The sequence below is a fragment of the Argentina anserina genome, chromosome 2 (assembly GCF_933775445.1).
Source record: "Argentina anserina chromosome 2, drPotAnse1.1, whole genome shotgun sequence".
NCBI lineage: Eukaryota > Viridiplantae > Streptophyta > Magnoliopsida > Rosales > Rosaceae > Argentina > Argentina anserina.
In genome coordinates, this window is record NC_065873.1 from 19,910,424 (window position 1) to 19,927,136 (window position 16,713).

At 39.3% G+C, this 16,713-nt stretch overlaps 1 protein-coding gene across 1 annotated transcript; it reads right to left on the reverse strand.

The window, feature by feature from the left end:
• Positions 1 to 383: 383 nt before the first annotated feature.
• Positions 384 to 13,954, reverse strand: LOC126784131 (protein indeterminate-domain 12). The gene is made up of 5 exons (XM_050509618.1): positions 13,098 to 13,954; positions 12,598 to 12,997; positions 10,522 to 10,942; positions 6,984 to 7,131; positions 384 to 733 (listed from the first exon to the last, which is right to left on the reverse strand). The coding sequence occupies exons 1-5, from the start codon at positions 13,297 to 13,299 to the stop codon at positions 384 to 386; spliced, it is 1,521 nt and encodes a 506-aa protein (XP_050365575.1). The 5' UTR covers positions 13,300 to 13,954.
• Positions 13,955 to 16,713: the final 2,759 nt, after the last annotated feature.

The window sequence follows — 16,713 nt, forward strand, 5'->3', positions numbered from 1 at the left end:
TAACCTTATTTCTTACTAAGATTAAGTGTATAGTGTAATGATGATCCAACATAATTTCCCGAAAATTACAACATTGTAGTACTATTTCTCGATCTGGATACAACATTGTAGTGCTACTTCCGGTAAACTGCATGAATCGGAAATGACCAAAAAGAAAAGAAAAAAATCGCAGCGAACATGTTCTAAGATAAGATATCTTAATGTACATGAGATAAGATATCTTAATGAACAAATTTCTAACATGCATGCAGATAATTTAACCTCTTAAGATAACAGTCTTAACAGAGATTCAAAAATACTGATTTTCATCCCCTTTTCCTTTCCTTCATTGACCACCAGCCAAGTTACTTTGTACCCCTCAGAGGTAGTAACTTCTTCATTGCTCAACAATCTCCCCACGTTTCAGAGGCAGTAGTCTCCACGAACCCAAAACCATGGGGCTTGAACAGCGTTTGATGGCCACGCAGACGATGGTCATGATTATACTGTTGGAACTCGACCGCACCCCCGGCGTACGATAGCATATCCTTGACGTCGTTCACAGCTCCATTCCCATGAATATTACAGGCGCCGTTGCCATCCGCCGACGTCAGGCCGAGGAAGTCCCTCGTCAGACGGTCAGTTTTCTGCCACGTAGCGAGGTCTCCGGACGTAAACCCGCCTAATGTCCCAAACTCATCCAAGCCAGCTGAGTGAGACTGCTGCTGCCCCGCCGTGGAGGCGCCAATGGTTGCTGTAACGACCCTAAAATTTCGAGCTTCAAAACTCAAAATCTTAGAATCGTTAAACACAAAAATAATCTCAATGAAATCGAAATCATTTTAATGTCGCAGCGGATCACATCTGAGTTTAAAATATAACTCAGTTAAGCCGATTATTACAAACCCAAATGATAATTCAACATATAACAAATGGAATTGTATAATCCTCACAACAACCTCACAAATAAAATCACACCAAATCTCACACACAATCCACGCTGGAACCTCACCACGACTGGATGCGATCGACTTCGAGTTTTCGGAGTCGTCACTCAATCACCACTACTCAGCACCTGCGGAAGTATTCCCTACACCATTGAAATTGGTGCACCGGGATTGCAACACAAACCCGGTAAGCTTTACAGCTCGTATGAGTAAAATATTAAAATAACTCAAGTCTCATAAAAGACACAACTCCACATCAACACAGTATAATGAAAAATCATGAGAAAACGAGCAACCCATCTGGTTACTCTAATACTTTCACAAAATGGTATCTAATGAGCGCTGGTACACATCCGTTACCCCTCACTTAGTATACCGCTGATGTTGGGCAACCACCCGCCACCCAACATCCAAAACAAGCTGAGTACCCATGATCAGATAACCACCCGTTACCTCATGCAGTACTATGGCAGACAGACTAGAGCTCTAACTGTATCGTAACTTTCGCCCGGCCAAAGGCTAGGTTCCGACTTGCCTCACATGTACAATAATCTCACATCATATTGTACCACACATCACGTCCGAAGACAAATCACAATATTTCACATTTTCCGTGATAAAATCACATGTACAATAATCTCACATCATATTGTACCACACATCACGTCCGAAGACAAATCACAATATTTCACATTTTTCGTGATAAAATCATGTACAATAATCACTCATCATATTGTACGTTTTAAAACTTTCACGATATATCCACAATAAAAATCATAACAGTATATTATATAGCAAACTATATATATTCGTACTTATTTACCATTTATACAATATATACATAGTCCACTATATCCTATACATGTCATATTTCATAAACACCTGAAAATTACGTACGATAATCTCACATCATATCGTACCATTAAAATCACACATGCACAATTTTTCTGTCACCGAGATGACTATTTTTAATGAATTAATAACAGTATGTAATTTAATGAACTATATATATATATGTATTTATTACCATTATACTATATATACGTAGTCCACTAAGTTATATACATGTTGTAATTCATTAAATAAACACACTTGCAAAAATGTTGAATCACCACGAGGGTAGATTCGTAATTCAGTGAGATTTTACTCACCTTATTGACTTGAGCGTAATTCCACAATTCGCGATGCTAATTCCTTTCCTCGATTTAACGATCACCTTAAAAGAATAAGAAAAGAATTTAGAATCGTTTCGTAAACCTTTAAATGCCAAAACAGTAATATACGGTTACTGTTCAGCAATTTTGGTTTATACGAAGTTACTGTTCACTGTTCACTATTCACGGTTACTGTACAATACTCAATTAATACGTATTTCTGTACGTATAAATATTATATACGTATTTCTGTACGTATAAATATTACATACGTATTTTTGTACGTATAAATATTAAATATGTACTTCTGTACGTATAAACGTTAATACGTATTTCTGTACGTATAATATTAATACGTATTTCTGTACGTATAAATATTAATACGTATTTCTGTACGTATAAATATTAAATACGTATTTCTGTACGTATAAATATTATATACGTATTTCTGTACGTATACGTACGATTTAAATGTAAATACAACTCAGTAAATACAATTTACTAAATTACCTTTTTACAATTTACTTTTTTACATTTACTGAAAGTAAATTATACTTACATTTACCGAAGGTCAAAATTAATTACATTTACCGTAGTAATTAAAATTTACATTTACATTTACCATTACACAGTAAATTACCAAAATACCCTTTCAGTCAAAACTATTTACACCGCCTCACACGGCGGCGCGTGTGGCACACGCGCCACCTCCGGCCGGCCGCGCGTGGGGCCCACGCGCCGAGGCTAACCACGGAGCGTGTGACGCCACCGCCGTGCCTAAACTCTCCCCCTCCTCCACCTCTATCCTCCTACGGCCTCCGCCGACCCCTAGGCTATCCCTAGCCTTCTCACGCGCCGCCTCTAGGCGGCGGTATCTCCTCCTTCTTCTCCTCCGCTCCCCCTCTCCGATCTACTTCAAACTTCCCCAAATCATTCACAAATACAACAACAACAATCCAACAATCGATCTAACCAAAACCCTTACCTAAATCACGAATTGAAATCGTTGAAGTTCCTTGGTAGATTCGGACCGCCTACGTTTTGCGTCCGAGAGTCACGCCGAGCTTCGTGGCGTCGCCGGTGGTGCGTCGTGCTCGAGGGGTGGTCACGTCGTGGTGGTGAGGTCGTAGCTGCCGGCGGTGAAGTCCTCAAGCTTCAATATGTCGCGTGGGATCGGGGACGAGGCGAGAGGGAGGAACTCGGGTTCGAGAGAAAGAGAGAGGACCTCGAGAGAGAGTGAGAGAAGAGGAGAGGGACGGAAGGAACTCGAGGTCGAGAGGGAGAGGTGAGATTGAGAGAAAGAGAGAGTGAGGTTTCGGGGTGGAAGGGAGAGAGAAGCCGAGAGAGAAGAGAGGGGTGTGCGGCGGGTGAGTGAGGGAAGGGGTTTCCAATTATGGGAACCCTAACTAAAACAATTTCCTTTTATACCCCCTCCCAAAATCGGAAACTAACTTCCGTCGTTAATAACTTTTACGTACGTCGTCCGATTAGAACGCGTCACATACTCTCGAACTCGTATCGACGAGCTCTACAACTTTCGTGAAGGAAGTTTTCACAACCGAGCAACGGAATAAAAGTCGATAAATTCGTTCGGAAACGTAACGTTTTCTTATTAAACGTTCTCGGAACGTTTCCGTTTCCGTTTTCGTACACATGCAAACAATCAAATTCAATTTAAATGAATTTCAAAACTTTATAGAATTTACTTCCAATCAAATATCGTTTGAAAAATTGGGGTTATTACAATCTACCCCCCTTAAAGGAATTTCGTCCCGAAATTCAAGCTCACTCAACAAACAACTGTGGATATCTGGTCATCATGTCTGACTCTAGCTCCCAAGATGCATCACCCTCATCATGGTGACTCCACAACACCTTGACTAGACCCACTTCTCTCCTCCGCAGCTTCTTAGTGGATCTATCCAGGATACGAACCGGTTTGACAACAAAAGTGGCATTTTCCTTCACTTCAATGGTGCTATGATCGATCACATGTGACTCATCTGGTACATACTTCCTCAGCATGGGAATGTGGAAGACGTTGTGAACGCCCGACATGCTAGTAGGCAAGGCTAGTCGATATGCTAGTTCGCCCACTTTCTCAAGTATCTCAAAAGGCCCAACATACCTCTGCCAACTTTTCTTTCTTGTCAAATCTCACTACACCCAACTTTGGCCCAACAGATAGGTGATCGACATGGTCTACCTTAAGTGCCTCATAGGGTACCATGCCGATGCTGGAATGGTAACTGTCGTTGTAGGCGAACTCAATCAATCTCAAATGATTTCACATCTACCTTAAAATCCAGCATACAAACTCTCAACCTATCTTCCGTTACCTCAAACTTCCTCCATCAGACAATCTGTCACATCTCCTAACAATAATAGTCGCATGTGAGCTACTCAAAATATAATCATCCTCCCGAAACATAATGATGTTTTCAACATGGAGGCGTCTACGCCCTCTTTTGTCTAGTTCACCACTCTCTTGCGATTTGACAGACTATCCTCACGTCATGAGTTAGCTCATACCACTAAGCATGGTCAAAACTCTCAACATCTAACATGAGTCAAATCAATGATTAACACATGCCTACTACTTACATCACACATAGTGGTCTTCAAATAAACGTGCTTTATCAAGACAATACCTTCATGACTTCACCACAAATCATCGTTAGAATAACGAACCTACCATTCCTTCCAATCAACAAAATAATCCCCTTTCATGATCATCTTATTATAACCATAAAAAGTTGTCGTGCATGATACCCACTCAAGTACCATATTTGTATCGGCAACACGATAAAGAAATCTTAACTCATTGAGTTCACAACCACCACAGAACACCACCTTGGATTAAGAATTACTCTCAAACAGTTCACCAGAGAATCGACTAATATACGCAAAAGGCTGTAGAAAATTCTACTACCACCACAAGAGAGATGCATCACGCATCCTACCACCTTCACCAAAGCTTACCGTCGGAAAAGAAGTTACAACTACTTGCTTCAAGTCGCAGGACAGGTAAAGAAAATATTTATCTCCCGATAGTGGAACATGAAAATTAGGTGGAATTACAGTGCAAAATAAACACAACCACAACTGAGATATACCATACCCCTTGGTTCATGCATACCTCAAATGTATGACACATGGTCCCACACAACGCCCCAGTGGCATCATCTATAGTATTGATTTTTCCCACAGTCGTAATACAATAAATTCAGTAAACAATTTCAACAACTGAATCCTGATATTGGGTCCACCATCTCCTCCAGACTAACCCAAGATTGTTGCCGCACTACCACTCTAACAGTTGTTTCTTTACTTTTATCATGACTCTCATGGCCAACGCATTCGGCCAAAATAACTCCTATGCAAGCAGCAATATAATTGATCACTCTCTTATCGTAAAATTTATCCCTTGTTGAACACTTGAGTCAACATCTCCTTATCCAACAATAATAATTTGATGCATAGAGGGAAAAAGAGCATCTAAGTCTCGAATACTAACACCACTTGCACTTGAAAAGAAAATCTGATTCTCAACCATTTCTTTACCGGTTGGAAGGTGCTTGTCACGAAAAATTCATTAAAACACCACTAAGCTAAGGTCATTTCATACCTTACCTTCAATAGAGTCACTTCACCGCCATTGCGTCTCATTTGGACCTGTGGCATTGTGAAGTTCCAATCCCCAACACCAAAATAATTTAATCCTGAAAGATCAGCGTTCTTATTTAAATGCTCATCTAGCAAATAATTAATTCATATCACCACATTGAGATTTCTCCATCACCTTATATTTCTTGCTCAGCCAAGAACAATGCGTAACATCAATTGTCTATAGCCGAACCAAAACAAGTTTGGAATGTCACGTCGACAAAATGTGAATCTCAATTCAATAATTGTATTACCACTTTATGGACGTATCATACGCCCTACCACTCTGTTACCAATAGCGTTAGAGATGTCAGTCACGAAAATTTTCGTTAACCACCTCCAACCTATGGTCTACACATCTCTTACCTGAACATAATATCTCAACCTTGTTAGGCTTCAACTTAGATTAGTTGCATAACTAAAATCTAGTCTTTAACATTTAAACACTGAACATCCCTCAATATAGGGTCAACGCTCTCTATCAAGACTCCTTGATAGTTCTCTGCCCTGATAGGAAACTATATACTCAAACCTGTTAGCATTCCAGTATTTGGATCGCATGTCAAACTCAGAGAGTATTGTAGCCTCTCTAAGCTGATCGCACTAGTCATTAAGTCTTTGAAATCATTTGTCACATCCATACGGCGTCTTCGTTATAGGGGCTATAACACAGTATCTCCTGAAACGTCTCACTTTACTCTGATATCACAACGATGTCTGTGATAGCTACTTCAGATCCACATACTCAACATATGCCATGACTCAAACTCTCATGGCATTATCCGCCTTGATTCAAAGATACGAAACTCTGGTTTCATGGGTCTACGAATAAACCCACCATGTCAAAACAATCAATCACCGTGTACTGTGTACTCAACCAATCAATTCCTATGATCACATCATAGGTGTGATCCGGAATCACGATCAAATAAGCAGAGAACTCTCCACTTCCAATCACAATAGGACAAGCCTTTCATTGTCTCCAATTCGAGGAACACTCCAAATGCGAAGTGACGCATAAAGAGTTTCTCATAGATGTAGGAGTCAATCCTACCATCTCCTCTACCGAACTATCACTAATAAGTGTCGATATCATCTTCTTCTCTTTCTCAGGGTACTCAATCATCTCAAAATAGATTATGATGCCCTCGATCCAGTGGTCCACTACCATATGATCCAGGCCTCTATGAAATATGACGTTGACAGACGATTAAAGTCCTTGATCAACTTAACAAACGACTATCGTCGTCTCTAACGACAGTAGCAGGGTCAACCTGTTCTGCCCGTGGAGCAGCCTCCTCGTAAAGGTTATCCACATTGCGGACTCGGCCTGCAACCCTACCTCGGCCGCGACCTCTCGTCCTTCCTCGGCCCTGTTCACAACCCTTTTTCCAAATTCATCACCATTCAACAATTAACACTTAGTCATACATGTGAAGTCTCGAATTCGACAAAATAGATCCAACTAATATCAATCATGAAATTTCAGAAGAAGGTGAATCATCAGAGTATCGTCACAATACTCTCTACAGGACCAAACCATAAGGTATGGCTCCTAACACTCTCGCGTACCCGACAACATATCAATACCGAGGAGCATGTGATGGGTGCCCGCCTGCAGTCGGATCATCGCTCCCGGATGGTATAGATAATCGCCAAATACGCACTTAGGCTCTGATACCAACTGTAACGACCCTAAAATTTCGAGCTTCAAAACTCAAAATCTTAGAATCGTTAAACACAAAAATAATCTCAATGAAATCGAAATCATTTTAATGTCGCAGCGGATCACATCTGAGTTTAAAATATAACTCAGTTAAGCCGATTATTACAAACCCAAATGATAATTCAACATATAACAAATGGAATTGTATAATCCTCACAACAACCTCACAAATAAAATCACACCAAATCTCACACACAATCCACGCTGGAACCTCACCACGACTGGATGCGATCGACTTCGAGTTTTCGGAGTCGTCACTCAATCACCACTACTCAGCACCTGCGGAAGTATTCCCTACACCATTGAAATTGGTGCACCGGGATTGCAACACAAACCCGGTAAGCTTTACAGCTCGTATGAGTAAAATATTAAAATAACTCAAGTCTCATAAAAGACACAACTCCACATCAACACAGTATAATGAAAAATCATGAGAAAACGAGCAACCCATCTGGTTACTCTAATACTTTCACAAAATGGTATCTAATGAGCGCTGGTACACATCCGTTACCCCTCACTTAGTATACCGCTGATGTTGGGCAACCACCCGCCACCCAACATCCAAAACAAGCTGAGTACCCATGATCAGATAACCACCCGTTACCTCATGCAGTACTATGGCAGACAGACTAGAGCTCTAACTGTATCGTAACTTTCGCCCGGCCAAAGGCTAGGTTCCGACTTGCCTCACATGTACAATAATCTCACATCATATTGTACCACACATCACGTCCGAAGACAAATCACAATATTTCACATTTTCCGTGATAAAATCACATGTACAATAATCTCACATCATATTGTACCACACATCACGTCCGAAGACAAATCACAATATTTCACATTTTTCGTGATAAAATCATGTACAATAATCACTCATCATATTGTACGTTTTAAAACTTTCACGATATATCCACAATAAAAATCATAACAGTATATTATATAGCAAACTATATATATTCGTACTTATTTACCATTTATACAATATATACATAGTCCACTATATCCTATACATGTCATATTTCATAAACACCTGAAAATTACGTACGATAATCTCACATCATATCGTACCATTAAAATCACACATGCACAATTTTTCTGTCACCGAGATGACTATTTTTAATGAATTAATAACAGTATGTAATTTAATGAACTATATATATATATGTATTTATTACCATTATACTATATATACGTAGTCCACTAAGTTATATACATGTTGTAATTCATTAAATAAACACACTTGCAAAAATGTTGAATCACCACGAGGGTAGATTCGTAATTCAGTGAGATTTTACTCACCTTATTGACTTGAGCGTAATTCCACAATTCGCGATGCTAATTCCTTTCCTCGATTTAACGATCACCTTAAAAGAATAAGAAAAGAATTTAGAATCGTTTCGTAAACCTTTAAATGCCAAAACAGTAATATACGGTTACTGTTCAGCAATTTTGGTTTATACGAAGTTACTGTTCACTGTTCACTATTCACGGTTACTGTACAATACTCAATTAATACGTATTTCTGTACGTATAAATATTATATACGTATTTCTGTACGTATAAATATTACATACGTATTTTTGTACGTATAAATATTAAATATGTACTTCTGTACGTATAAACGTTAATACGTATTTCTGTACGTATAATATTAATACGTATTTCTGTACGTATAAATATTAATACGTATTTCTGTACGTATAAATATTAAATACGTATTTCTGTACGTATAAATATTATATACGTATTTCTGTACGTATACGTACGATTTAAATGTAAATACAACTCAGTAAATACAATTTACTAAATTACCTTTTTACAATTTACTTTTTTACATTTACTGAAAGTAAATTATACTTACATTTACCGAAGGTCAAAATTAATTACATTTACCGTAGTAATTAAAATTTACATTTACATTTACCATTACACAGTAAATTACCAAAATACCCTTTCAGTCAAAACTATTTACACCGCCTCACACGGCGGCGCGTGTGGCACACGCGCCACCTCCGGCCGGCCGCGCGTGGGGCCCACGCGCCGAGGCTAACCACGGAGCGTGTGACGCCACCGCCGTGCCTAAACTCTCCCCCTCCTCCACCTCTATCCTCCTACGGCCTCCGCCGACCCCTAGGCTATCCCTAGCCTTCTCACGCGCCGCCTCTAGGCGGCGGTATCTCCTCCTTCTTCTCCTCCGCTCCCCCTCTCCGATCTACTTCAAACTTCCCCAAATCATTCACAAATACAACAACAACAATCCAACAATCGATCTAACCAAAACCCTTACCTAAATCACGAATTGAAATCGTTGAAGTTCCTTGGTAGATTCGGACCGCCTACGTTTTGCGTCCGAGAGTCACGCCGAGCTTCGTGGCGTCGCCGGTGGTGCGTCGTGCTCGAGGGGTGGTCACGTCGTGGTGGTGAGGTCGTAGCTGCCGGCGGTGAAGTCCTCAAGCTTCAATATGTCGCGTGGGATCGGGGACGAGGCGAGAGGGAGGAACTCGGGTTCGAGAGAAAGAGAGAGGACCTCGAGAGAGAGTGAGAGAAGAGGAGAGGGACGGAAGGAACTCGAGGTCGAGAGGGAGAGGTGAGATTGAGAGAAAGAGAGAGTGAGGTTTCGGGGTGGAAGGGAGAGAGAAGCCGAGAGAGAAGAGAGGGGTGTGCGGCGGGTGAGTGAGGGAAGGGGTTTCCAATTATGGGAACCCTAACTAAAACAATTTCCTTTTATACCCCCTCCCAAAATCGGAAACTAACTTCCGTCGTTAATAACTTTTACGTACGTCGTCCGATTAGAACGCGTCACATACTCTCGAACTCGTATCGACGAGCTCTACAACTTTCGTGAAGGAAGTTTTCACAACCGAGCAACGGAATAAAAGTCGATAAATTCGTTCGGAAACGTAACGTTTTCTTATTAAACGTTCTCGGAACGTTTCCGTTTCCGTTTTCGTACACATGCAAACAATCAAATTCAATTTAAATGAATTTCAAAACTTTATAGAATTTACTTCCAATCAAATATCGTTTGAAAAATTGGGGTTATTACAGTTGCGGCCTTTTGGAGTAAGGCAGTAGCTGACAGGTGACCTGACGTGGCAACACTTGAGTTTTGCTGTGTGCTGACGTGGAGGTTATGGAAGGGTGAAGTTATCAGGGGCTTCTGTTGAGGTGATGGTGTGTCTTGGAAGAGAGTTGGGTTTAGGGGGAAATGGTGGTAAGTTTGTTCAGGCTTGATATGGTGGTGAAATGGGTTCTGGGTGGTATTAGGGTTAGGGTTTTGGGATGGGTCCCAGGGAGAGAGGGTGGTGAATGGTAATGAAGGTGGGTTTGTGAAGTGAGTGTGGTCTGGGAAAGGGAAGAGAGATGTCTGAGTTGCGGTGGCAATAGCTAACTGGCTTGCTGAGATCCTTGCACTTTCTTCAGCCAGAGCATCACAGAAGGCTCTGTGAGTTATGAAGCTATCTTTCCTGCATATACAGAAATATTAACAAAGCTATATTAATCTCTCAGTAGCAATAACGAACTTAAATAAATCAAATTATCAAAATTACCATGAAGTCGTGAGATTAGCTTCCTAAGCAAGAAATATTACAATAATTGAGCTCCTATGCTAAGGGAGACGACATGAGATTTCAAACAAGTATAACATTATCAGTGTTTATCGGAATAGAACAATACAAACAAAATAGTTTAAGTAGCAATGAACTTAATTAATTGATCTCAAAATTGGAAGTTATATAGAAAAGAAGGCTAGCTATGCAGGTAGGCATGGATATTTGATCCCGATTAGAATCCCACATTCGAGCATAATTCATGTACACTTTAGTTATCAATCCGAGCGGTGTTATCATATATAGTTATACTGTTGGAAGGTAAAAGTTTGCGGATTTACGGGAAGTTCCGATCATCACTTCGTCTGTGTACATATGTATGTACATACATATGTGTACACAGATATATACATAACATACGTACGTGGAAAGTTTAATGATATATGATGCTACTGTGCTGAATTTACTTGGCCATATCAGTCATCACTACTGATTGAGGCCGGGCCAAGTAGGCAAATACTTATGCATGCGAAAATATTGGACATGGACTAAACGTCAAAAAGCTAAATTAATGAAAGATAATAACACAACAGATTAGATAATTACATAATGTAGGTATATGCATGCAGAAAACTACTGCCTCCATAAGTGGAATCAATATTACTTGATGACCAATTGACCAAATAGTTAAATTGAAAAAAGGACTCGTGCATAAAATGTAGAACCAGATAGGATATGCAAACTAAGGAGATCAGATAATACATTGACGAGTGCAAGAGAAAGCAACTAGGGATGCCACCAGATATTCTGGCAGATTTTTTCAGTTTTCATAATTATTACCAAAGTTCAGAGAGGTTCTCTGCCTTCCCTGCAAGTCATCAATGCCATCTATGCTTCATGGACCCAAAATATATAATTTGAAAAACCAGAAAACAAGCTAGCTAGTCACGGGTTGGTTTTTCTCCAATTCAACAATGAAATGAAATCACAAAAGTACTCGAACAATCTTTTAACTTTTTTCTTACATAAGAACAGTTCACCATCATTGTCTTCAAGAATGGAGCAAAAAAGAAGAAGAAACTATATATAGCTAGCTAGGCTCCAGCTAAAAACCAAAGAACTCAATTGGAATTGTAATAATTTAAAGCATTCATTTCAAGGACCTGAGATCTTACTATTGAGCTGCTTTAAAATCAGGACTCATGAAATAACAAGAGGGGATTTATTCGTGGACTCTACAAGAAACTGATACCCTTCCAAAAACAGTTGCTATATAGTAATTATGGGTGTCCAGTTTTGGTGCAATTGCCCCTGAAATATTCAAACTTCCAAGATATATGCAAACCCAATGAAAGAGTTTTGCCATTCTTGTGTAAGAACAACAACACAACAAATATCAATACATTATTTTAAATCAATGGACTGAAACGTACACATTGATGAAATTTCCCACTTTGAACAAAATACCAATTTACTTTTGTTAGTTCTGTATGATTCTTATTCGAGTCCAAACTAATGAAAAAACTTCAATGAATTCTCTTTAAGGCCAGCTGAAATAATTTATGACTCACCTGGAGAAAAGGGTTCCACAGTCACATCTATACTCTCTTGTACCACAAGTTTTGGAGTGAGCTTTCCAATCAGATTGAACAGCATAGATCTTGGAGCACTTTTCACACTTCCACTTCTTCTCCCCATGCTTTCTGCAGAAGTGCTTCTTGATCCCTGTAAGGTCCCCAAGTGCCCTTGAAGGGTGGTGGTGAACACAAGAGGGCTCAGGGCACACATAGGCTCTCTTTTTGATTAAGTCTTTGCTGCTTCTTTGCTTCAGTTTCCATGGAAGGTTGTGGCCTCTCCTGTGAAGCTGGAGGTTCTGGTCCCTCTGGAACCCCTTGTTGCAAATCTCGCACACGAATCTGTTCGTCGCCAGGAGCGTCTTTGGAGATAATGCTATCACTTCAGCATCAGGATCTTAATGATAGAACGTACAACAACAATGAACCAGAATTAATCGGTCAGAATTATTGCTTAGGATAATATTGCACGGTTAATTGATCAAGTGATTAATTACCTGGGTTTCCAGGGAGGCTTCTCTTCTTTTTAATCTTCTGCGGCGGCTGCTGATTGTCGAGAGGAGAAGAGGTAATGGTTGAAACTGAGAGAGGGTGTAAACAAGCAAAGTGATCTGAGATTCTGGAACCAGAAGAAACACTAGCTGCTTCTTCAGTCGACAAAGAAGTTGAATTGGACATGGTTGCTACTGAAGGAAACATTTTCTTTTGGCCTTATTGGAGCTAGGAAAGGAAAACTCCAAAGAGAGAAAAAGAAACTAAAGAGATGAGCAAACCCAATACACCCAGATGAGATCTCTTTAGATACTTGGGTTTTTCTCCCAAAGACTCAAACTTTAACCCCACTTTTGCACTCTGGAAAAATTCGGACTAACAAGCACTCTCCTTTTGTACACAACTAAGCATGAGAGTGAGCTGAACCAGAGCTTGTTCATGCACAACAGCTGGTAGCACAGGCAAATAATTATTTCATATACCGGAAATTAAGATGAAACAAAAAGCAAAATTTGAGCATATAAAAATCTCGTGAAGGTGATGACGATGGGTTGGTTACTCGATCTAGCTAGCTAGCTGCAAGTCGTTGTCCAGTGTACTCTATCTAGGCCATGGATTGCTTGTCTGAGCAAGTCTGCAACCCCAATTCCAACAGATATATCTCTTTCTTCTCTCTCTTTCAAACCATGCAACCAACATGGACAATAATATGATGTTGTTTACACCTTCTCGTTTGTTTGAAATTTTCCTCACTATCCAATAACCCTCTCCTTTTGTGTATATTTGTTTTGCAGTTAGAGAGCGACAGGAGAAATGAAGAGGATAATTCAGAGAAGCAGCAGCTGCTTATTTTGTAGCTAGCTTAAGATGATAAGCTTATAGTCTGTACAGAGAGAGAGAGAGAAAGTCATGATTGTAGTGGCAGACTAAGATATAGAAGATGGTGGCAAGTTGGAAATGTTAATCTATGGAATCAAATTAGGTAAATAGGAAAATACAAGCAGTAGTATAAGGCAATCGGGAAAAGGTTAGTATGGAAACCAAGGAAAAGCAACAAATTCTGAGATGATGAAGAGGGTAAAGGTCAGCTAAAGCAAAGACTAGGAAGAAGGCCAAATGATCCAAATCTACTTAATTTCAGTAATATTTTGCTCTGTTTATAATTAAGCAGTTTTCTTTTCGAATGTGACGTTGGCACTTTCTGTCTTTTCCTTTGTTCTTCTGTAATAAAACACCCAAATCCTAAAAGGGGCGTGATTTGAATATGGAATGATATTAAGAGGGATTGCTTTGCTAGCTCCCCTTTGCTTATGGACTTATCGGAAGACTTAGGAGAATGAGAAGCTCTAAAAGCTTTGTCAAGAGTGGTAAAAAGGCAAAGAAGATTATGAGCTAGATATATCATGGACCGACGCAATTGAGGCCACCACGTAACGCACTTCTCTTTCTAATACCCTACTAGAATATATGATTGATCCATTGATTGACCCCAGCTTTTGCATGCATAATTGAACTTAAAATTACGAAATTAATAAATTAGGCTATGATCCGAGAATAGTTATCGTATGAATTATAGCGATTTGAATCCACATGTCTTGATTTTTTTCTCTACGTAGAAAAGAAAAGACTTTCTTCTCTTAACTTACAAAATCTAAAATTTGCAGGAAAATTGTGTAGATTCATAAACTCATATAGGAACTACATTACATCGAATTGAAAAAGAAAAGACTCATGTAATTTGGATATAATAACTGATTCTCTAAGAAACTAGTGTAACTAATTATTCATGTGCCTAGGATAAAATATTTTTTTTCTTTTTTGAATACAAAAATTAAGTTGAAATTTTTTCATCGTTAACCTATAATGATTGAAACCATCGAATGATTTTTGTTGTGACTAACTTAATTAATAATTTAGCTTCTCAATCTGCATGCAATTATTTTATCGAGTTGGCATGCCTTGATGAATTATTTGGAGCTAGAATATTGATTGATCAATTCTTGTATGCCATAATATAGTTGAGGATTTCTTTCTCCTTTCCGTCTCTCGTTGTTTTGTTACTATTATTATCTTTCAGATCCCATCTGCTACTATATATAGTGAAAGTGCCCAACCTAAAACCCCACCAAGAGGGAATTTTGGAAGGCCCTCAAGTTTTTTTTTTTTTTTTTGCTTAATCATCTTTCTTCCAAACCCAATTCTAAAGCCACAAACAAATGGTCTGTTCTGTCACATTCCATAAGAAATTAGCAAATACCCTTCGCTTCTGCTTGTGTAATATACATGGCCAAATATGTAATTGTGAAGACTCTCTCTTCCCTTTTGAAACCATGCGTGGCCTAACCAGCATCTGGCAGCAACCATGCACTGCACACCAATCTCTCAAACCATAGGCATGCATGTAGGACATGTATAGGACCCTTGATGGTGAGCTACATGCATGTTCATCTTAATTCAGTTTTGATCTTCTAAATTATCGATCTTTTTTGGAATCCTATGTAGGTTTCTTTTTATCTTAATCTTTCGAATATGCCGAGCTTTCTAGCGAGATTCATCTCGCTTTTACTTTTGTGCTAAGATGTGAGATTAATTTATGCTTCGTTGATCAAATTGCTTTGGGGCAAACAGGTGCAATGTACATTGATATATATGGCTCAAGAAATTTGCCATGGGGTACAATCAAAAAGGCAATATACCAATCAGGTTTGGCTCAGTTGACAAGGGCGGACTTGAGGTGTACACCCACACAAGTTCAATCCCTGCTGCCAGCAGGCCTCGTTGGCTCGCGATTTGTAAATTCTCTTGCGAAAATTCATACATGAGGGATGTGTGACATGTATGTGTCCGTTGTAAGTCTTTTAAGGTTGAGGTTGTGGGTATGCCCTGACGATGGTGATGTAGCGTAACCAAGTTCTTACCATTGTAACAAAAAAAGAAGAAGGCAATATTCTCGGTAAAGTCATTGCTTCACATCCGCCAATATAACCAAGTTAACTTCGAATTATTGTAGACATTGTAGTCATTGCTTCACATAAAGTCATTGCTTCATTTTTTTGGAAGTGTTCAACAAATTTGGAACAAAATAGCTAGCAAAGCACACACTCTTCAATCTCAATCCACTTAGAATAGGGGTTTAGGGTTATGTCGATCACTTAGATCTGTTATATGACGTACATTATCGGTCGGATATTATTATTATTTTTTTAACCACAAGATGAAACGTCCTCGACTGTCTATCGTCTACGTACAGCTAGACGAGAGAGGGATGAGGGGTTTACTAAAATGAACCGAAACAGGTTATTCTTGATCTTAAATAACTTTTGCTGCAGTTTCTTGTTTTTTTTTTCCTTTTGAGAATGATTAATTGCTGTTTCTTATTTATTTCATAAACTCGAACAGAGAGATTCGTTAGGACATATTATACTACAGTCATATGGTCGATAGAGTTGAGTGACCCTTGCCGATTGCCATACCCAAGTATGTACAGAAAGTTTTCAAGAAAATATTACTCTATTCCCAAATCCAAAGTAATTCAAACAAATTAAGGACACATCCGATATGGTACTGCGTGGATTGTTCTTGCTGAACACTGAATCTAATTGAAAGCCAGCTTAATAAGTT